General features: G+C 36.9%; 1 protein-coding gene across 1 annotated transcript in view; it reads right to left on the bottom strand.

The window, feature by feature from the left end:
* CEP89 (centrosomal protein 89) overlaps window positions 1-16,974 on the bottom strand; it is a 133,480-nt gene that overhangs the window by 86,634 nt on the left and 29,872 nt on the right. The window contains exons 8-9 of the mRNA XM_042782750.1: window positions 13,692-13,910; window positions 8,609-8,754 (exon numbers count right to left, since the gene is read on the bottom strand). Of these exons, the coding sequence (XP_042638684.1) occupies window positions 8,609-8,754; window positions 13,692-13,910 (365 nt within the window). The remainder of the gene's footprint in view (window positions 1-8,608; window positions 8,755-13,691; window positions 13,911-16,974) is intronic.

Consider the following 16,974-nt stretch of genomic DNA (forward strand, 5'->3'; position numbering starts at 1 on the left):
TTTTGATGCTTCCTGCATCATTCAATATTTTGCCCATAAAATCCTTCAATATTACAATTCAAGGCTTGAATTTTTTCTTCAGTTCTTTCAGCTTCAGAAATGCCTAGGGTGTTCTTCCCTTTTAGTTTTCTAACTCCAAAAGTGTGTCTTTTCACGTATCATTACAATACTTTGTCTTCTAGAGCTGGCCTTTGAAATCTTCTGTTCAGATCTTTTATTTCATCATTAATTCCATTCCCTTTAGCTATTCTTTTAAAAGCAGGTGTCAGAGTCTCTTAGGACATCCATTTTGGTCTTTTCTTACTTTCCTGTCTTTTTAGTCATCTTTTGTTTTCTTCATGTTTGATGTTCTTCATGTCACCCTACAACTCATCAGGCCTTCATTCATTGGTGTTCAATGCATCAAATCCATTCTTTAGATGGTTTCTAAATTCAGGTAGGATAATCAAGGTCATATTTTGGCTCTTGAGAGCTTGTTTTAATTTTTTTCAGCTTCAACTTGAATGTGCATCGGATCAGTTGATGGTCTGTTCTAATCAGCTCCTGGCCTTTTTTAGACTGATGAATTTGAGCTTCTCCATCACCTCTTTCCACAGATGTAGTATATTTCATTCCCGTGTATTCCATCTGGTGAGGTCTATGTGTATAGCACTGTTTACGTTGTTGGAGAAAAGTATTTGCAATAAATAAACCATTGGTCTTGCAAAATTCAGTCATGCCATCTCCGGTGTCATTTCTATTACCAAGGCCATATTTTCCAACTACCTACCATTCTTGTTTCCAACTTTGCATTCCAATCATCAGTAATTATCAATACATCTTGCTTTCATGTCTGGTCAATTTCAGACTGCAGAAGTTGGTAAAAATCTTCAATTTCTTCATCTTTGGTTTCAGTGGTTGGTATATAAATTTGAACAACAGTAGTATTGTTGTTCCTTGTAGGCGTATGGATATTATCCTATCACTGACAGTGTTATATTTCAGGATAGATCCCGAAATGTTCTTTTTGTTGATGAACATAGTGCCATCCCTCTTCAATTTGTCATCCTTGGTATAGCAGACCCTATGACTGTGTGATTCAAAATAGCCAATACCAGTCCATTTCAGATCACTAATGCCTAGGTTATCAATTTTTATGTGTTCTGTTTCATATGTGACAACTTCTGATTTTCCTAGATTCATACTTCATACATTCCATGTTCCAATTATTAATGAATATTTGAAATTGTTTCTTCCCATTTTGAATTGTGCTCCATTAGCAAATGAAGGTCCCAAAAGCTTTACTCAATCCATATCATTAAGTTCAACTCTAATTTGAGCAGGCAAGCATTCCATGCTTGTATTTTGAGTGCCTTCCAACCTGAAGGGCTCATCTTCCGGCACTATATCTGAAATGTTTCATTGCTATTCATAATGTTTTCCAGGAATACATAAAGACAGTGTTTCACTGTTATTCATATAGTTTCCAGTGTCCAACTTTTTCATAAGTGGATGGGTCTTCCTTCTTCCCAATCTGTCTTAGCCTGGAAGCTCTGCTGAAATCTGTCTACCATGGGGGACCCTGATGGTAGTTGAAATACTGGTGGCATATCTTCCAGCCTCACTGCAACACATAAGCCACCAAAGTATGACAAACTGACAGACAACTGGTCATCACTTGCATTAGTGTTGACTTTTTCACAATATTGACTCTTCCTACACATGAGCATGGTATATTCTTCCATTTATGCAGGTCTCTTTTGGTTTCTTTCAGTAGTGCTTGTAGTTTTCTTTGCATAGTTCTTTTGTATTTCTGTTTAGACTTATTCCTAAATACTCAACTTTTAGATGGTTACTGTTAATGGTATTGTTTTCCTTTTAACAATACTTTTTGTTAGTGTACTCTGACTCAGTTTTATATGTTAATCTTGTACCCTGCCACATTGCTGAATCCTTCCATTACATTAGTTTTCTTGTAGAGTCTCTAGGATTTTCTATATTCAGGATTGTATAATCTCCAAATGTACACAGTTTTGCCTCTTCTTCACCAATTTGGATGTCTTTTATTTCCCTTTCTTGTCTTATTGCTCTGGCCAGTATTTCCAATATAATATTGAACAGAAGTGGTGATAAAGGGCATCCTTATCTGCTTTTTGTTAGCAAGGGGGATATTTGCAGTCTCTCCCCACTGAGAATAATGATGTTGGCCACTGCTTTTGTGTATATACCCTAAATTATGGTGAGGAATTTATTTTCTATTCTTATTTTCCTAAACACTTTTATCCAGAATCAGTGTTGAATTTTATCAAATGTTTTTTCTGCATTGATTGATATGATCATGTGGTTTGATACCTTTGTTTAAATTATATGATGGATTACATTGATTGCTCTTGTAATGCTGAACCAATCTTGCATACCTATATGAATCCTACTTGGTTGTGATGCATTATTATTATTATTGATATGTTATTGGATTTTATTGCTTAGGATTTTGTTGAGAATTTGTGTGTCTACGTTCATGTGGGATATTGGTCTATTATTTTCTTTTTTAGTGGTGTCCTTGCCTGGTATCAGGGTCATGCTTGCATCATAAAATAAGTTCAGGAGTATTCCACCCTTTTCTAAGTTCTGGAATCATTTGAAAAGAATTGATGTCAGCTCCTGAATGTTTGATAGAATTCACCAGTGAAGCCATCTGCACCAGGACTTTTGATTTTTAATGACCTGTTCTATTTCTTCTTTTGTGATAGATCTGTTCACATTTTCTACCATTGATTGTGTTAGTTTGGGTAAAACACAATGCAACCACTGCCATGGAGTTGGATCCAACTCATAGCCACCCCTCCTTGGGTTTCCAAAGTGGTATCACTATGGAAGTACATTGCTCAACCTTCCTTCCAAGGAGTGGGCTGGTGCATTTGAACTGCCAGCCTTCTGGTTAGCAGTCAAATACCTTAGGCACTACGCTACCAGAGCTCCTTTAGTTTAGGTAGGTAATGTGTTTCTAGAAATTGGACGATTTCTTCTGTTATTATCCTTTTTATTTCAGTAGGTTCTGTTGTGACATCACCTACTTCCTTTCTTATACATGTTACATGCATCTTCTCCTCCTTTTCCTCTTAAATTTGCCAGTGGTATGCCAATTTTACTAATACTTTCAAAGAACCAATGTCTAGTCTTATTGATTCCTTCTATTGTTTTTCTCTTTTCTATTTAATTTATCTCTGCTCAAATCTTTATTACTTCCTTTCTTCTGGTGACTTTAGGCTTTTCTTTTTCCTGTCTTTTTTCTACTTGTTAGAGATGTTGTTAAGGTGTTGACTGGTTCTTCTTTTTTGTTATGTATTTTACAGCTATAAGATATTTTCTGACCTCTGTATTTGCTCTATCCCAAAGATTTGGTATATTGTGTATTCATCCTCATTTGATTCAAGGAATTTTTAAAGGTCATTTTTTATATATCTACTACCCAGTTTTCAAGCAAGGTGTTATTCAGTTTTAATGTATTTAATTTTTCCCCTTAATATTCCTGTTGTTGATTTCTAATTTTAAAACTTTGTAGTATTTTGATGTATTTTAATTTATTGAAGCTTGCTTTATGACCTAATATCCTGGAGAATGTTCCATGTGCACTGAAAAGGAACATATATTGTGGTGTTGTTGGGTGGAGTGTTCTTTATACATCTACAAAGTCTAGTTGGTCGATTGTGTTGCTGTATCTTCTGTGGACTTGTCGATTGCTCTTTTTAATTCTTTTAAAGTTTGATTTATGTATTTTAGGGCTATTTCCTGATATGTTTGGAGGTTTATTATGGTAATGTTCTCTTGTTGGACTAACCCTTTAATCATTATACAATGTCCTACTTGTATTTTATGCTAGTTTTTGTCTTAAACACTATTTTATCAGATATCAATATTGCCACTCATTTTCCTTTGGTGCCATTTGCTTGATATGTTTTTCCATCATTTTATTTTTTAGCTAGCTGATTTTTGTCTTTGTGTGTAAGGTGCATCTCTTGTAGACCCATATTGATGGGTCATGTTTTCTTATCCATTCTGTTTCTCTGTCTCTTGCATTTAATCCACTCACCTTTAGTGTAATTATCGATAGGTATGAATTTACTGCTGTCATGTTGCTGTATTTAGTGTGTATGTGTAGTGTTGATGATTTCTTTATATATTTCTGTGTTGATTCATTTTGTTTATGGATTTTGTTATCATCTTCTTAGTTTCTGTTTTTAGTGTTTACCGGGTCTTTATGACTTTCTTTTTATTTTGATGAGAAGGTTCATTTTCTTTGAGGTTACCCTGGAATTTATTATTATCTTCCCAAGTGTAAAACAGTCTGTTCTATCTCAATATCATCTTGACTTCCTCTTTATTTGGAAGTTCTGAAATGACACCATTTCTTTCCTCTTTTTATTTTGTAGTTGTCCTCATTTACAAATTGATGTCTCTGATTTCCTACTTTCAGTCTTATAGGTTTATATTATTTGGATACTTCTCAATCTGGTTTATTTTCAGGTGATGGTGCTGTACATCAATCTCAGTTTGTTGTCTGCCATTGTTTGTTCTCTGTCTGAAAGTCTCCTTTTAGCATCTCTTGTATGGTTGGTCTGGTTTTTACAAAGTTCATTAATTTCTGTTTATCTGGAAATATAATTCTTGGTTGGCAATTTTTTTCTTTTACAGTTTTATATGTTATCTTATTGACTTCTTACCTGCACTGTTTGCACTGAGAAATCAGAGCTTAGTCTTACTGGTTTTCCTTTGTATGAACTTTGTTTTTCCTAAGTTGCTATCAGGATTCTTTGCTTTGGTTTGGAAAGTTTGGTTAAGCTATGTCTTGGTGATTTTCTTTTGGAGTCTATCCTATTTGGGGTTTGTTGAGTTTCTTGAGTGTATATCTTATACTCTTTCATGGTATTTAGGAAGTTTTCTACCAACAAATCTTTGAGAATTTTCTTGGTGCTCTTTCTGTTCTGATATCCCAATCACATGTAAATTATTCCTACTGATGGTGTCCCACATAATTCTTACGCTTTTGTCTTCTTTTTTCCTGGTTCTTTCTCTAATGGATTAATATTAAGAGATTTGTTTTCAATTTCACTAATTCTGTCTTCCATTAATTCAGTGTTATTCCTGTGCCCTTCCAATGCATTATCTATTTCTGAAATATTAAAATATTGGATTTGGATCTGCAGTTTGTGTGCGGTTTTTAATTTTTCATTTATTTTGTCAATTTTTTCTTGTATTTTTTTTTTTTTAGAGTTCTTCTATAGTTTTGTCTGTGTTTTCCATAATTTTGTGTGTAGTTTCCTGGATCTTTCTCTCAAACTACTGAAGGCACTGTAATATAATTCTTTTTAATTCCTTATAAGGCATTTCCAATAGCATTTCTTCTTCACAATATTTTCTGTTCCTGTAGTTTGGTTACTTACTTGAACCATCTTGTCCTGATTGTGTGTGTGTGTGAGATTTGAAGTGTCTATAGTCTTTGACACATATTGGTTTGCTTCACTTTTTTTTTTTTTTTTGTATTGTTTTGTTTTGATATATCTGGGGAATGGGGCAAGAGTGCTACTCTGGTTGCTAGTTTGGCAGCGCTGCGGCACTCACTACCTTCCTTTGGGTGGGTTTGGTAGTGGGTGAGAGTGTGGGCATGAGTTTCTGATAAATGGTCATGTAGAGAGGCTGAAGGCATCCTGGGCAGGTGTTTGCTGCTGTCTGTCGATGATCTAGTGGTGCTGGGATGGGTGGTGGCACTTGTCCAGTGGGTGGGGTGGCTGGTGTGGCAGGTATGGTTGGGTAGGGTCACTGGCTCCCAACTGCTGGGGAAAAAAAGGAAAAGATAAGGGGGAGAGGGGGTGGAGAGAAAAAGGGGGAAAAATAAAAGAAGAAAAACCAAGGAGGAAGATAAGAGGGAAGTCCTAAAAGAAGAAAAAGGAAAGAGAGACAGTACTGGTTCGAGCTCTAGCTGCCAAACATGGCTACTGCAGGAATGTAGCATTCGCTCCACAGGAAAAAAAAAAAAAAAAAAAAAAAAAAAAAAAAAAAAAACCAAGGAGGGGAGGGGTAGAACTAAGAAGAAAAAAGAATAAAAGAACAAGAAAAGTGGCACGGTTCTGGTGTAAGGATTAACTGTCAAACACCTGTGCCAAGAATGCAGAGCTCACTCTTTGGGAGCATGCATCACCATCCACAGAGTGGTGGGAGGAGGCACTGCTGACCATGAGTCAGTGGATAAGGAGGTGAGCACTTGTCCCACAGCATTAAAAAATCAATTGGGGGAAGAAGGAGAAAAGAAAAGAAAAAAGAGAGGGCAGGGAGAGGGAAGAACTAAGAAGAAAGACGAAAAAACAAAAAAAGCAGCACAGTGATGGGGAAAGTGCTTGTTGCCAAACATGGCAAGGGGGGCATGCAGTGCTTACTCCACAAGAATGAACACTGTCAGCCAAGGAGGGGTAGGGGTGGGCACTGCTGACCATGGAGGCAGCAGGAGGTGTGCATGTGCTTTGTGGGATCCAAAAAAAAAATAATAATAATACAGGTGAGGGAGTGAAGAACAAGAAATAAAAAGGGGGGGGGGCATACTAAGATGAGGGATAAAGAAAGAAGAAAAGAAAAATGAGAAGTGGCACAGTACTGGCAGTGGGGAATGGATTTTACTTGCAGCCAAGTGGGTGGGAGTGGGGTCTACACCTCTGATCACTGGGGGGTTGTGCAGGGTAAGGGGGCAGATCACACCTCTCTGGTTGCTTTTCACTGATGTGGGTGCCAGTGCAGTCCTAGTGAACAGAGCCATTTATTTTGTTCTTGCCCCGATCTGAACGCTGCTTGCAATAATTCAAAGTGGCCATTCCTCTTTGTTCACTGTTTTCATTCAGTCTCTTCCTCTAATCGGTATTTGATCTATTTCTTTATCCTTTCCTTTGAAGCTCTGGGTTCCAAGACAGTCATCTACATCTGTTTCGCTTAGTTCCTCAAGTCTTTGTTTTGGAGGGTCTGAATTGTATATCTGTCTAGCGCACCATCTTGGATTCTCTTCTACACATACATTTTATTATTACTGTTATTGTTGTAAAATTATATATGTCATAGTACTAATCAAAACGTCCTTTTCTCTTGTGTACATCTTGGTAGTATCATTGAACTTGTCAAGCTATGCCCACTTCAACCACATTCAGTGGTAACTTTACCATCACCAAATTAACAAGTGTCTACTAGAGAGTGAGGAAGCATGTTCTATATTATGTGATCCCAAGTACTGGAATTTTTTTTGTTTTTTAAAAGAAGTTAATATTATGCTAAGTGAAAGATGTTAGTCACAAAAGACTATATTGATTGATTCCATTTATATGGTATATTCAGAATAGGAAAATTCATAGAGATGGAAAAGTAGTTTGGTGGTTCCAGAGGCTAGGGGAAGAGAGAGGGAGACGTCATTGCTAATGGTACAGGTTTCTTGCTGAGGTGAGAAAAATATTCTAAAATTGATTGTGATGATGGTTGAACAACTCTCTGAATCCATGAAAAGGCAAGGAACTGTACATTTTAAATGAATTTTATGTTTTATGAATTATATCTCAAAGTGGTTATTAAAGTTTAAACTAATTCATACTTCCAAAAAAAAATTCTATCAAAAACAATCATTGATACTCAAATCGGAAGCCTACGTGGCTCCCCTAATTCTCACATGCCACACAACAACTTTGTATGTTTATCTCCCTCACCCCTAGCAAAGGCCAGTCAGCTCTGCATCCTCCCCAAGAGCAAGGACCCGACCTTCTGGTTCATCTTTTATTCCTCACAGCATATACAGTAGGTTGAATGGTGGTCCACCAAAAGATCTGTCCATATCCTAATCCCTGGAAATGTGACTGTGACCGTATTTGAAAAAAGGATCTTTGCAGATATAATTAATAATCTTAAGACCATCCTGGATTTTATGAGTAGACTTTAAATCCAATGGCAGATGACCCTATAATAAAAGAGGAGAAGACAGAATAGGAGAAGGGAATGTGGACAGGTAGACTGGGGTGATGCAGCCACAAACCAAGGAATACTTGGGAGTCATCAGAAGCTAAAAGATCAAGGAAGGATTCTTTCCTAGAGCCTTAAGGAGGCAAAGCTCTGCCAACAACTTGCTGGCCTCAGAAGAATAGAATAGAACTAGAATAAAATACATTTCTGCTGTTTTAAGTCACCAAGTTTGTGGTAAAGTATTACAGCAGCCACAGGGAACCAATATAGAGTCTAACTTAGTGGCTTGCTCGGTAAAAGTTTGTTGAATTATTTAATCCATTTTACAAAGTAAAAACTAGTTCACTTTCATTTCAAAGTTTATGTACTTATGAACTAACAACAGCTGTAATCTTGAGGAATGAGATTGAAAGTAGAACACCCACTTCTACTTCTAGATTGTTCCAATATTTTACAAGGAACTTTTATTGTCAATATTTATAATGGGGAAGGAGAGAAGAAAACAGAAAGGCCTAGAAACACCTTACTTTGGAAGTATCTTTTTTTATACTAAGTTATAAAAATAAGAACCCCTCGGATTGTAAATCAATTCAACAGTAAAACAAACAAAAAAAAAAATTTGGTTTTCCTTAATTGGAAACATTACCTCTTCTTTGGACAAATGCCTGAATTTTGTCTGATATCTACTCAGCTCTACATTCAAACGATGGATAGTCATTTTCAATCCATCATTTTCATCCACCAGTTCTTCAACTTGTTTTCTTAGACAAAGTAATTCAGGCATAGCCACTTCTGAAAACAAACAAACAATTTCGTATTATAAGAAATCATATCAAATTTATAAAATTTTACATAAAATGTTAACTGCCTATTTTTCCCTTTTTAGGGCCATAGAGGCAATGAATGGGAAATATATAAATATAAATGAATAAAAATTACACAGTTTTTTAAACACTGAATAGTCAACATTGACTTGGAAAATTTTCATGTAGATTAAAATAAAAGTTAAATTTAAAAGTTCATTGTTTCACTATGCAACACTAAAGAATAATGTAGAATCCGCAAAATACCGCATAACATGGATGAACTTAGAGGACATTATGCTGAGTGAAATAAGTCAATCACACAAGGACAAATATTGTATTAGTTCATTATTGTAAAAAGTCAGGGAAAGGTTTATATATGGAAGAGAATTTCTTCGTTGATTACTAGGAGTGGGAGAGGAGGCGAAGGAACACTTCAAAATAATTATTAAAAATAAAATAAAATAAAAAGTTCATTGTTTAAGATTATATGTGTGTATGTATGAAAAGTCTTGAGAAGCATATAACATTGAATTATTAGAACAGTCTTCCTATTTAATAACAATTTTCTGTTAGAAAACCTAACAGAAAATAAGTCCTACAAAGTAACAACATAAATAATACAAAGTATCTAGGAATAAATGTGCTTAGGACAAGAAACATTCAGCCATGTGTGAAGAAAACTACTCTGTCTTACTTAAGGCCATAATATTGCCTTAAACAGATAGAAAAATGTATAGAGAAAATATTAGTAAATATTTACATAATCTTAGAGTTAAAAAGGATTTGATTCCACGGATATTAGTTAGAAAACAAAGACAATCTATGACTTTATCAACAAACTGAAAAAATACTATGTATACAAAAAAGGAAAAAAAAAATCCATAACATATAAAGGGATCCTCCACCCAAAAACAGCACAACATACATTCTACTGCAGTGTACATGGCTCTTTCTCCAGCATAGATCATGTTTGATCACAAAACAAGTCTTGATAAATTTTTAAAGATTAAAATTATACAAAGTATTTTCGCTGACCACAAGAGTGAAGCTAGAAATCAGTAACAGAAATAACCTGGAAAACACACAAACATATGAAAAATAAACAACATACTATTAAACTACCAATGGGTCAAGTGAGAAATCTCAAACTTTCTAAAGTTAAAGGAAAATGAAAGCACATCATACCAAAACTTAAGAGATACAGCAATGACAGTACTCAAAGGGAAACTTACAGCAATAAATGACTACATGATGAAAGAAGAAAGATCTCAAATCAACAGCCTAATCTGACAATCCAGAAACTAGAAAGAGAAGAGTAAACTAAGCCTAAACCAATCAGAAGAAAGGAAATAACGAGATCAGAGCATAAATAAATAAAACTGAAAACAGAAAAATTAAATAACTAAAACTAGAAATTAATTCTTCAAAAAGATCAGTAATATTAACAAACCATTAGCCAGACAGACAAACAGAAGATGCAAATAACCAAAAGAAAAACTGATGCAATAGAAATGAGGGCAATTATGACAGAATATTATGAAAACTGTATGTGAACAAACTGGACAACTAGATGAAATGGACAAATTCTTAGAAGCTCACAACCTACACAAATTGACTCAAAAGGAAATAGAAAGTCTCAACAGACCTGTAACAACTGAAGAGATTGAATCAGTCATCAAAATCCTTCCAACATAAAAAAGTCCTGGACCAGATGGCTTCACTGGGGGATTCCACTAAGCATTTAGAGAAAAAATGACACCAATACTGTTTAAACTCTTCCAAAAGATAGAAAAAGAAAGTTGTTGTGTTGTTGTGATGTGCCGTCGAGTCGGACCCGACTCATAGCGACCCTCCTTGGGTTTCCAAGGTGGTATCACTACGGAAGTAGATTGCCCAACCTTCCTTCCGAGGAGTGGCTGGTGGTTCAAACCCACCAGCCTTCTGGTTAGCAGTCAAGTGCCTTAGCCACTAGGCTACCAGAGCTCTCCAGAAAAAGAAAGAGTACTCCCTAATTCATTCCATGAAACAAATATAACCCTGACAGTCAAACAAGAAAAAGACATCATAAGAAGAAGAAGAAAAAAAATTACAGGACAATATCTCTTATGAATAACTCAAAACCAAAACCCAGTGCCATCAAATTGATTCGGACTCATAATAACCCTAAGTATAACTGTCCCATACTGTTTCCAAGCCTATAAATCTTTACAGAAGCAAACTGCCATCTTTCTTCTGTGAAGTAGCTGATGGGTTCAAATGGCTGATCTTCTTAGCAACTGAGCATCTTAACCACTGTACCACCAAGGATCCTCTTTTGTGAATATAGATGCAAAAACCCTCAACAAAATACTAGTGCACAGAATCCAAAAGCCTAATAAAAGACCAAGTGAAATTTATTCCAGGAACACAGGGATGGTTCAACATAAAAAATCAACCAATGAAATATACCACATCGATACAACAAAAGAAAAGAGCCACATGATCATCTTTATGGATACAGGAAAATCATTTGATAAAATCCAACACTCTTTTTTGATGAAAACTCTGAAAGAATGGAAAGAAAGGAAATTTCTAAATACGATTCAAGGCATATGTGGAAAGCCAACAGCCAACATTATACTTAATGGAAAAAGACTGAGAGCTTTCTCCTTGAAATGAGGTACAAGACAACGGTGCCAGCTCTCACTACTTCCATTCAATATTGTATTAGAAATCCTACCAAGAGCAATAAGACAAGAAAAACAAATAAAAAGTATCCAGATTGGAAAAGGAGGAAAATTATCTCTATTCACAGATGATATGATTCTATTTCTAGAAAACCTCAGATTCCTCAAGAAAACTTCTAGAGCCAATAGAGGAACTCACCAAAATTGTAGGGTATAAGGTCAACAAACAAAAATCAGCTGGGTTGCCAAATACTAAACCAAAAAAAAAAAAAACCCCAAACACACTGCCATGGAGTTGGACCCAACTCATAGCGACCCCTCCTTGGGTTTCCCAGGCAATATCACTATGGAAGTAGATTGCCCAACCTTCCTTCCGAGGTGTGGCCGGTGGGTTTGAACTGCCAGCCTTCTGGCTAGCAGTCAAATGCCTTAGGCACTAAGCCACCAATGAGAAATCTCAAAGGGAAATTAGAGAAACAATTCCATTTATGATAGCATCTCAGAGAACAAAACAGCTAGGAATAAATATAACCAGGCATCTGAAAAATTTATACAATGAAAACTAAAAAGAGCTGCTGAAAGAAATTAAAGAGGACCTAAATAAATGAAAAAGTGTTCCATATCCATGGATTGGAAGATTTAATATTATTATGATACCAATACTATGTAAAGTGATCTACAGATTCAATGCCATCTCAATCAAAATTCTACCAGCCTTCTTTACAGAAATAGAAAAAACAATTCCTGATTTTTATGGAATGGCAAGAGGCCCTGAGTAGCTAAATCAATGTTTAAAGAGCAATACAATGTAGGAAGGATTTTTCTTGATTTTAAAACAAACCAACCATCTAGCTACAGTACAGTAAGCCCCCAGGTTACAAATCAGGTTACAAATGTCCAACTTGGCACTTGCCCTTTAATGTTAGGTGAATTTGCCCTCACTTTGAAATGACTGAATTAAACCCTACTTGCAACAAATTATCCATCACAATCATCCTCACTTGCTGCACTGTGGCTTTTGATTCCTGGAAAAGGCTTTAAGTGTTTTCTTGCACTCAAACCAAAACAAACTCACTGCCATTGAGTCTATTACTACTCATAGCAATCCCCATTGGGTTTTCAAGGCTGTAAATCTTTACAGAAGCAGACTGTCCATCTTTCTTCTGTGGAATGGCTGGTGGGTCTGAACCATCAAACCTTTTGGTTAATAGCCAAATGCCTTAATCACTACACCACCAGAGTGCTTTTTTTCCTCGCACTAAGTAAGGCAAAATAAGAACAGTATGCACCGTTCCAATTTGCCTATAAATTCAACTTAAAAACACACAAGAAATAGATCTGTTTATAACCTGGGGATGGTTTGTATTCAAAACAGGCTGTTACTGGTACAATAGAAACATAGGCCAATGGAATAGAATTGAGAGTGTAGAAATAAACTGACACATCTACAGCCAACAAATTTTTGACAAGAATGTTAAGTGCATTTGTTGGGGAAAGAAGAGTCTCTTCAATAAATAGTGCTGGGAAAACAGAATAATTCCATGAACAACTGTCTCCTTTGCCATGAGAAAAGAACTGGATGGTGCCTGGTTACCATCACTGACTATTTTGAGCAAAGATTCCATAGAAGAATCATGATCAAAAGGGGAAAAATGGAGAAAAGAATTTCAAATTCTCATGGACTCCAGACTTCTGGGAGCCATGAAGGTTGGATGAACTCCAAATAATTGTCCTGAGATAATCTTTAAACCTTAAACCAAAAATATCCCCTGATGTCATCATAAAACCACACAGCAGTTTAGTTTAACTAGTAAAAAAGGTCCGCCTCGAGCATTACGCTTTTTTAAGATCTATAAGGGGTCAAAGTGACAATAACAGCTCAAATGATGAGATAGGAACCTTAGGGAGCAGTGAGTTTAGGGGAACAACTCAAAAAGGAGGGTGTGGATGGTTGTACAACTCGAAAAATTTAATTAATATCCCTGAATGGTACATGTTAGATTGGCATATGTTTTGCTGTGTATATTCTCAACAACTACAAAATAAATAAAATTTTTTAAAATAATGACATAGTACATGAAACCAAATTTCAACATTTTAATGATATTAACGAAAAAAACTTAAATATCGTAACACAAATGTTAATAACATAAACATCAACAAATACTACAAAATAAAAATATTAACTCTCAAACAAAAAAATGAGTGTAGTAGTATTTTTTTTCTTTTAATAAAAGAACTATGTACTTGTCCCAACCTTCCTGAGAGGATGCTTTCTCAACCTGTTTCAGCCTTCCATTTTCTTTTTCCATTTTCTTAAGTTTTAATTGTAGTTCTTTCATTCCTTGTTTTATTACATAAAGTTCAAAGGTAAGAGTTTGATTTGTATTGTTTAGATGCAAATTTTCTTCTTTGAATTCCTCAAACTTTTCTTTGGTTATCTCTATACATCTTTGGCGTGTTTTACCAGTTATATCTGAAAATGTACAGGAAAAAAAGTTTAAAAATATAAATTGACATTTTATACTTTTACATCAAATTTACATGAGACTTTATTTCAAAAAAACCTTGCACTATGTTCTTCAGTGCCTGGAAAGAGAATGGCCTGTACAGGAAAAAGTGAGTGGTCTGGTAAGGCTACATATGCTAAGAGAGAGTGGGAGACCAGGAAGAGAAATGACAGAGGGAAAGCAGAAGACAGAGGGGGCCTGTGTGTATTATGATGCAGAGTTGAGGTTTTATGCTGTAGGTAACCAGAAGCTACAAAAGCTTTAGTGCAGAGATGTGAAGATGAAAAGGTCCTACTCCGTAAATCTGTAAATCCCTCCAGCCAGCAGTTGGATGCAGATAGCCTAGAGGCAGGGAGACCAGTCAGGAGACTCCTAAGGCAACTGTGGAGTGAGGGCAGAGAGGAAAGAACCCATGAGATTTGTGGGCTAAAATCTGACAGGACTTGGTAACTGTGGACAGTGAGGGAAGGGGCAAGTCAAGGATGAGCACCAAGATTTGTTGTTTGGGAGACACTTAGCCAGACAAGGAACACAAGATGAAGACATGTGAGGACTAATGGAGGAGGGCCAGGGAAAGCATCCAGAGGGAGGTGGAGGTGGAAGCAGAGCTTCGGTGGGCAGACAAGTGCTAGAGGGCTGGGGGCCCCAGAGAATGGACTAAGCCCTTTCATGAGATCAAGAGAGGGCTAGTGAGGGGATTGGTGGCTCCAGATGCCCTCCCCTGATACTCACATACCCACTCTCTAGAAGATGACTGGAAAGGCAAGAATTAAGTAACTCCAAAAGTGCACTAAAACAATGGGGGGACCATGAGGGATCCCAGAAAAATAAAATAAAACAGTTGAGATTAGACTGAAGATAGAAGCCATAACCTAAAATATGCCAGGAGGGTAGAGCTACAAAATGTGGGAGCAGGTCCAAGGACATGCCTTGCCCTGGTAAGTACTAGGGACAGGAAGTGGACTTGGAGGATGTGATGAAGCATCCAGTTAGAGCACCACAGTGGGAGTAGCCAATACCCCTGGGCCAGGCAGCCAACAGCAGGAATGTGTGCCCTTCACCAGGCAGTACATATAGGCTCTCAGATAAGGCTCAGGGCAGGCCCAATAGGCTGACAAACACAGGAGGGAAAGGGGCCCCATTCTGCTGCTGGCCTGACATCCTGACCATCCCATCAGTCACTGGAGACAGGCTGCACACCTGAAAGCTTGCTGGTTTCCCTTTATAAGCAGCCTGCAAGAGATGATACAGCCATGCAAGAGAAGCCAACAGGGAGTCAAGGACCAAGTCAAGGACAACACCAAGAACCATCAAATATCTGAGCTAAGGGAGACACCAAGGTCAAATAACAGAAGAAATTACAGCCTTAGCACAAAGTATAAGACTTGGGAATGAATCTACTTTAAGATTCTGAAAGATGCAAGTCATTATTTCATAGAAATTAATATTTCATGAATAAATGAAATTGAAAGCATGGGCTGAACAGCTGAATATATACATGAAGACTGACCTGTGAATGAGAAGATAGCATCCCAGCAAACTCCCAGAATACAGTACCGAAAGACAATGGGTGGAGGGGAGTGGTGTAAAAATAAGGTTAATTTAGGGGACTTCTGGTAAGATGGAGGAAGAGGCAGACAAGCGACACAGACTCTCCTCAACAAAGAAAAGAAAAACCAATTGACAGAGGTACAGGAGATAATCCTGGAGCCCTGAGCTTTGAAAGGAACTATGCAGAAGTGGATTAGGCACCAACTAGTGGAAAAACCTGAACAAAAACAGTGAGTACAGAGACGGTCGGAGCTGTGGACTGTCAGCTACTCTGATGAGACCAATAGCCTGAATACTTCCAAGTGGTGTTGGTGCCTGAGAATTGACCTAATGATCAACCCTGGTCACCAAGGGCTACAGGGATGACTATGCTGGTGGCCTATGACTAAGAAGGGAAACAGCAAGGAGGGAAACAATTTGAGCTATTGACTTTCCACTGTCCGGAGGGCACGTCTATTTTGATTGTTTACACACAGCAGCCATTTTGGATATTTAAAGTGACCGAGGGTGTAGCTATTTTGAATGCTTACAAGCAATGGCCATTTTGGATATTTAAAGTGACCAAGGGTGTAGCCATTTTGAATGTTTACAAGTGGCAGCCATTTTGGATATTTAAAGTGACCGAGGGTGTAGCCATTTTGAATCTTTACAAGTGGCAATCATTTTAGATTTTAAAGTGATAGCATTCTCATTCAGATTCCAGGGACCTAAGAATGGGCTCTGTTTGACAAGATCGGCAGGGATATTCGACAGGCTGACAACAGGAAATTTCGGAGACAGGTGGTGAGTGTATAAGTGTTGTCAACTAGTGAATATCATCATCAAACTTACCAAAACCAAACACAAAGAAAGAATCATGACAGCAGCATGGGAAAAACAAAAAGTTACCTACAAGGGGCAAGCAATAAGACTAAGCTCGGATTTCTTGGCAGAAACCAGGCAGGCAAGAAGACAATGGGATGGTATATAAAAAACACTGAAAGAGAAAAAATTCCAACCAAGAATTATGTACCCAGCAAAACTGTCCCTCAAATATGATAGTAAAATTAGGACATTTCCAGATGAGCAGAAATTAAGGGAATTTTTCAAACCAGACCAACCTTACAAGAGATGCTAAAGGGAGCCCTTTGGACAGAGAAGCAACAACACTCAACAACTGACCATTAACACACATGATGATATAACCCAGAAACCAACCCAGCTATGGAAGTTTCCAAAGTAAAGAAGCCTACAAGATTGCAAACAGGGAACCAGGAACATCAATTGACAAATGACAACAACTACAAACCAGAAAAAGGGGAAAAAAATTGTGTCATTACAGAACTTCTAGATGGTAGGGAAGTCAAGACAACTACAAGATAGAACAGACTGTTCTAAACCTGGGAAGAAAACTATAAATCACAGGGTAACCTCAAAGAAAAATGATAAACCTTCACATCAAAAAAGATGACCAGCATAAATAATTAGCAAATATTAAAA

The sequence above is a fragment of the Orycteropus afer genome, unplaced genomic scaffold, assembly GCF_000298275.1.
Source record: "Orycteropus afer afer isolate SDZICR_OR568_19922 unplaced genomic scaffold, OryAfe1.0 scaffold00459, whole genome shotgun sequence".
NCBI classification, from domain to species: domain Eukaryota; kingdom Metazoa; phylum Chordata; class Mammalia; order Tubulidentata; family Orycteropodidae; genus Orycteropus; species Orycteropus afer.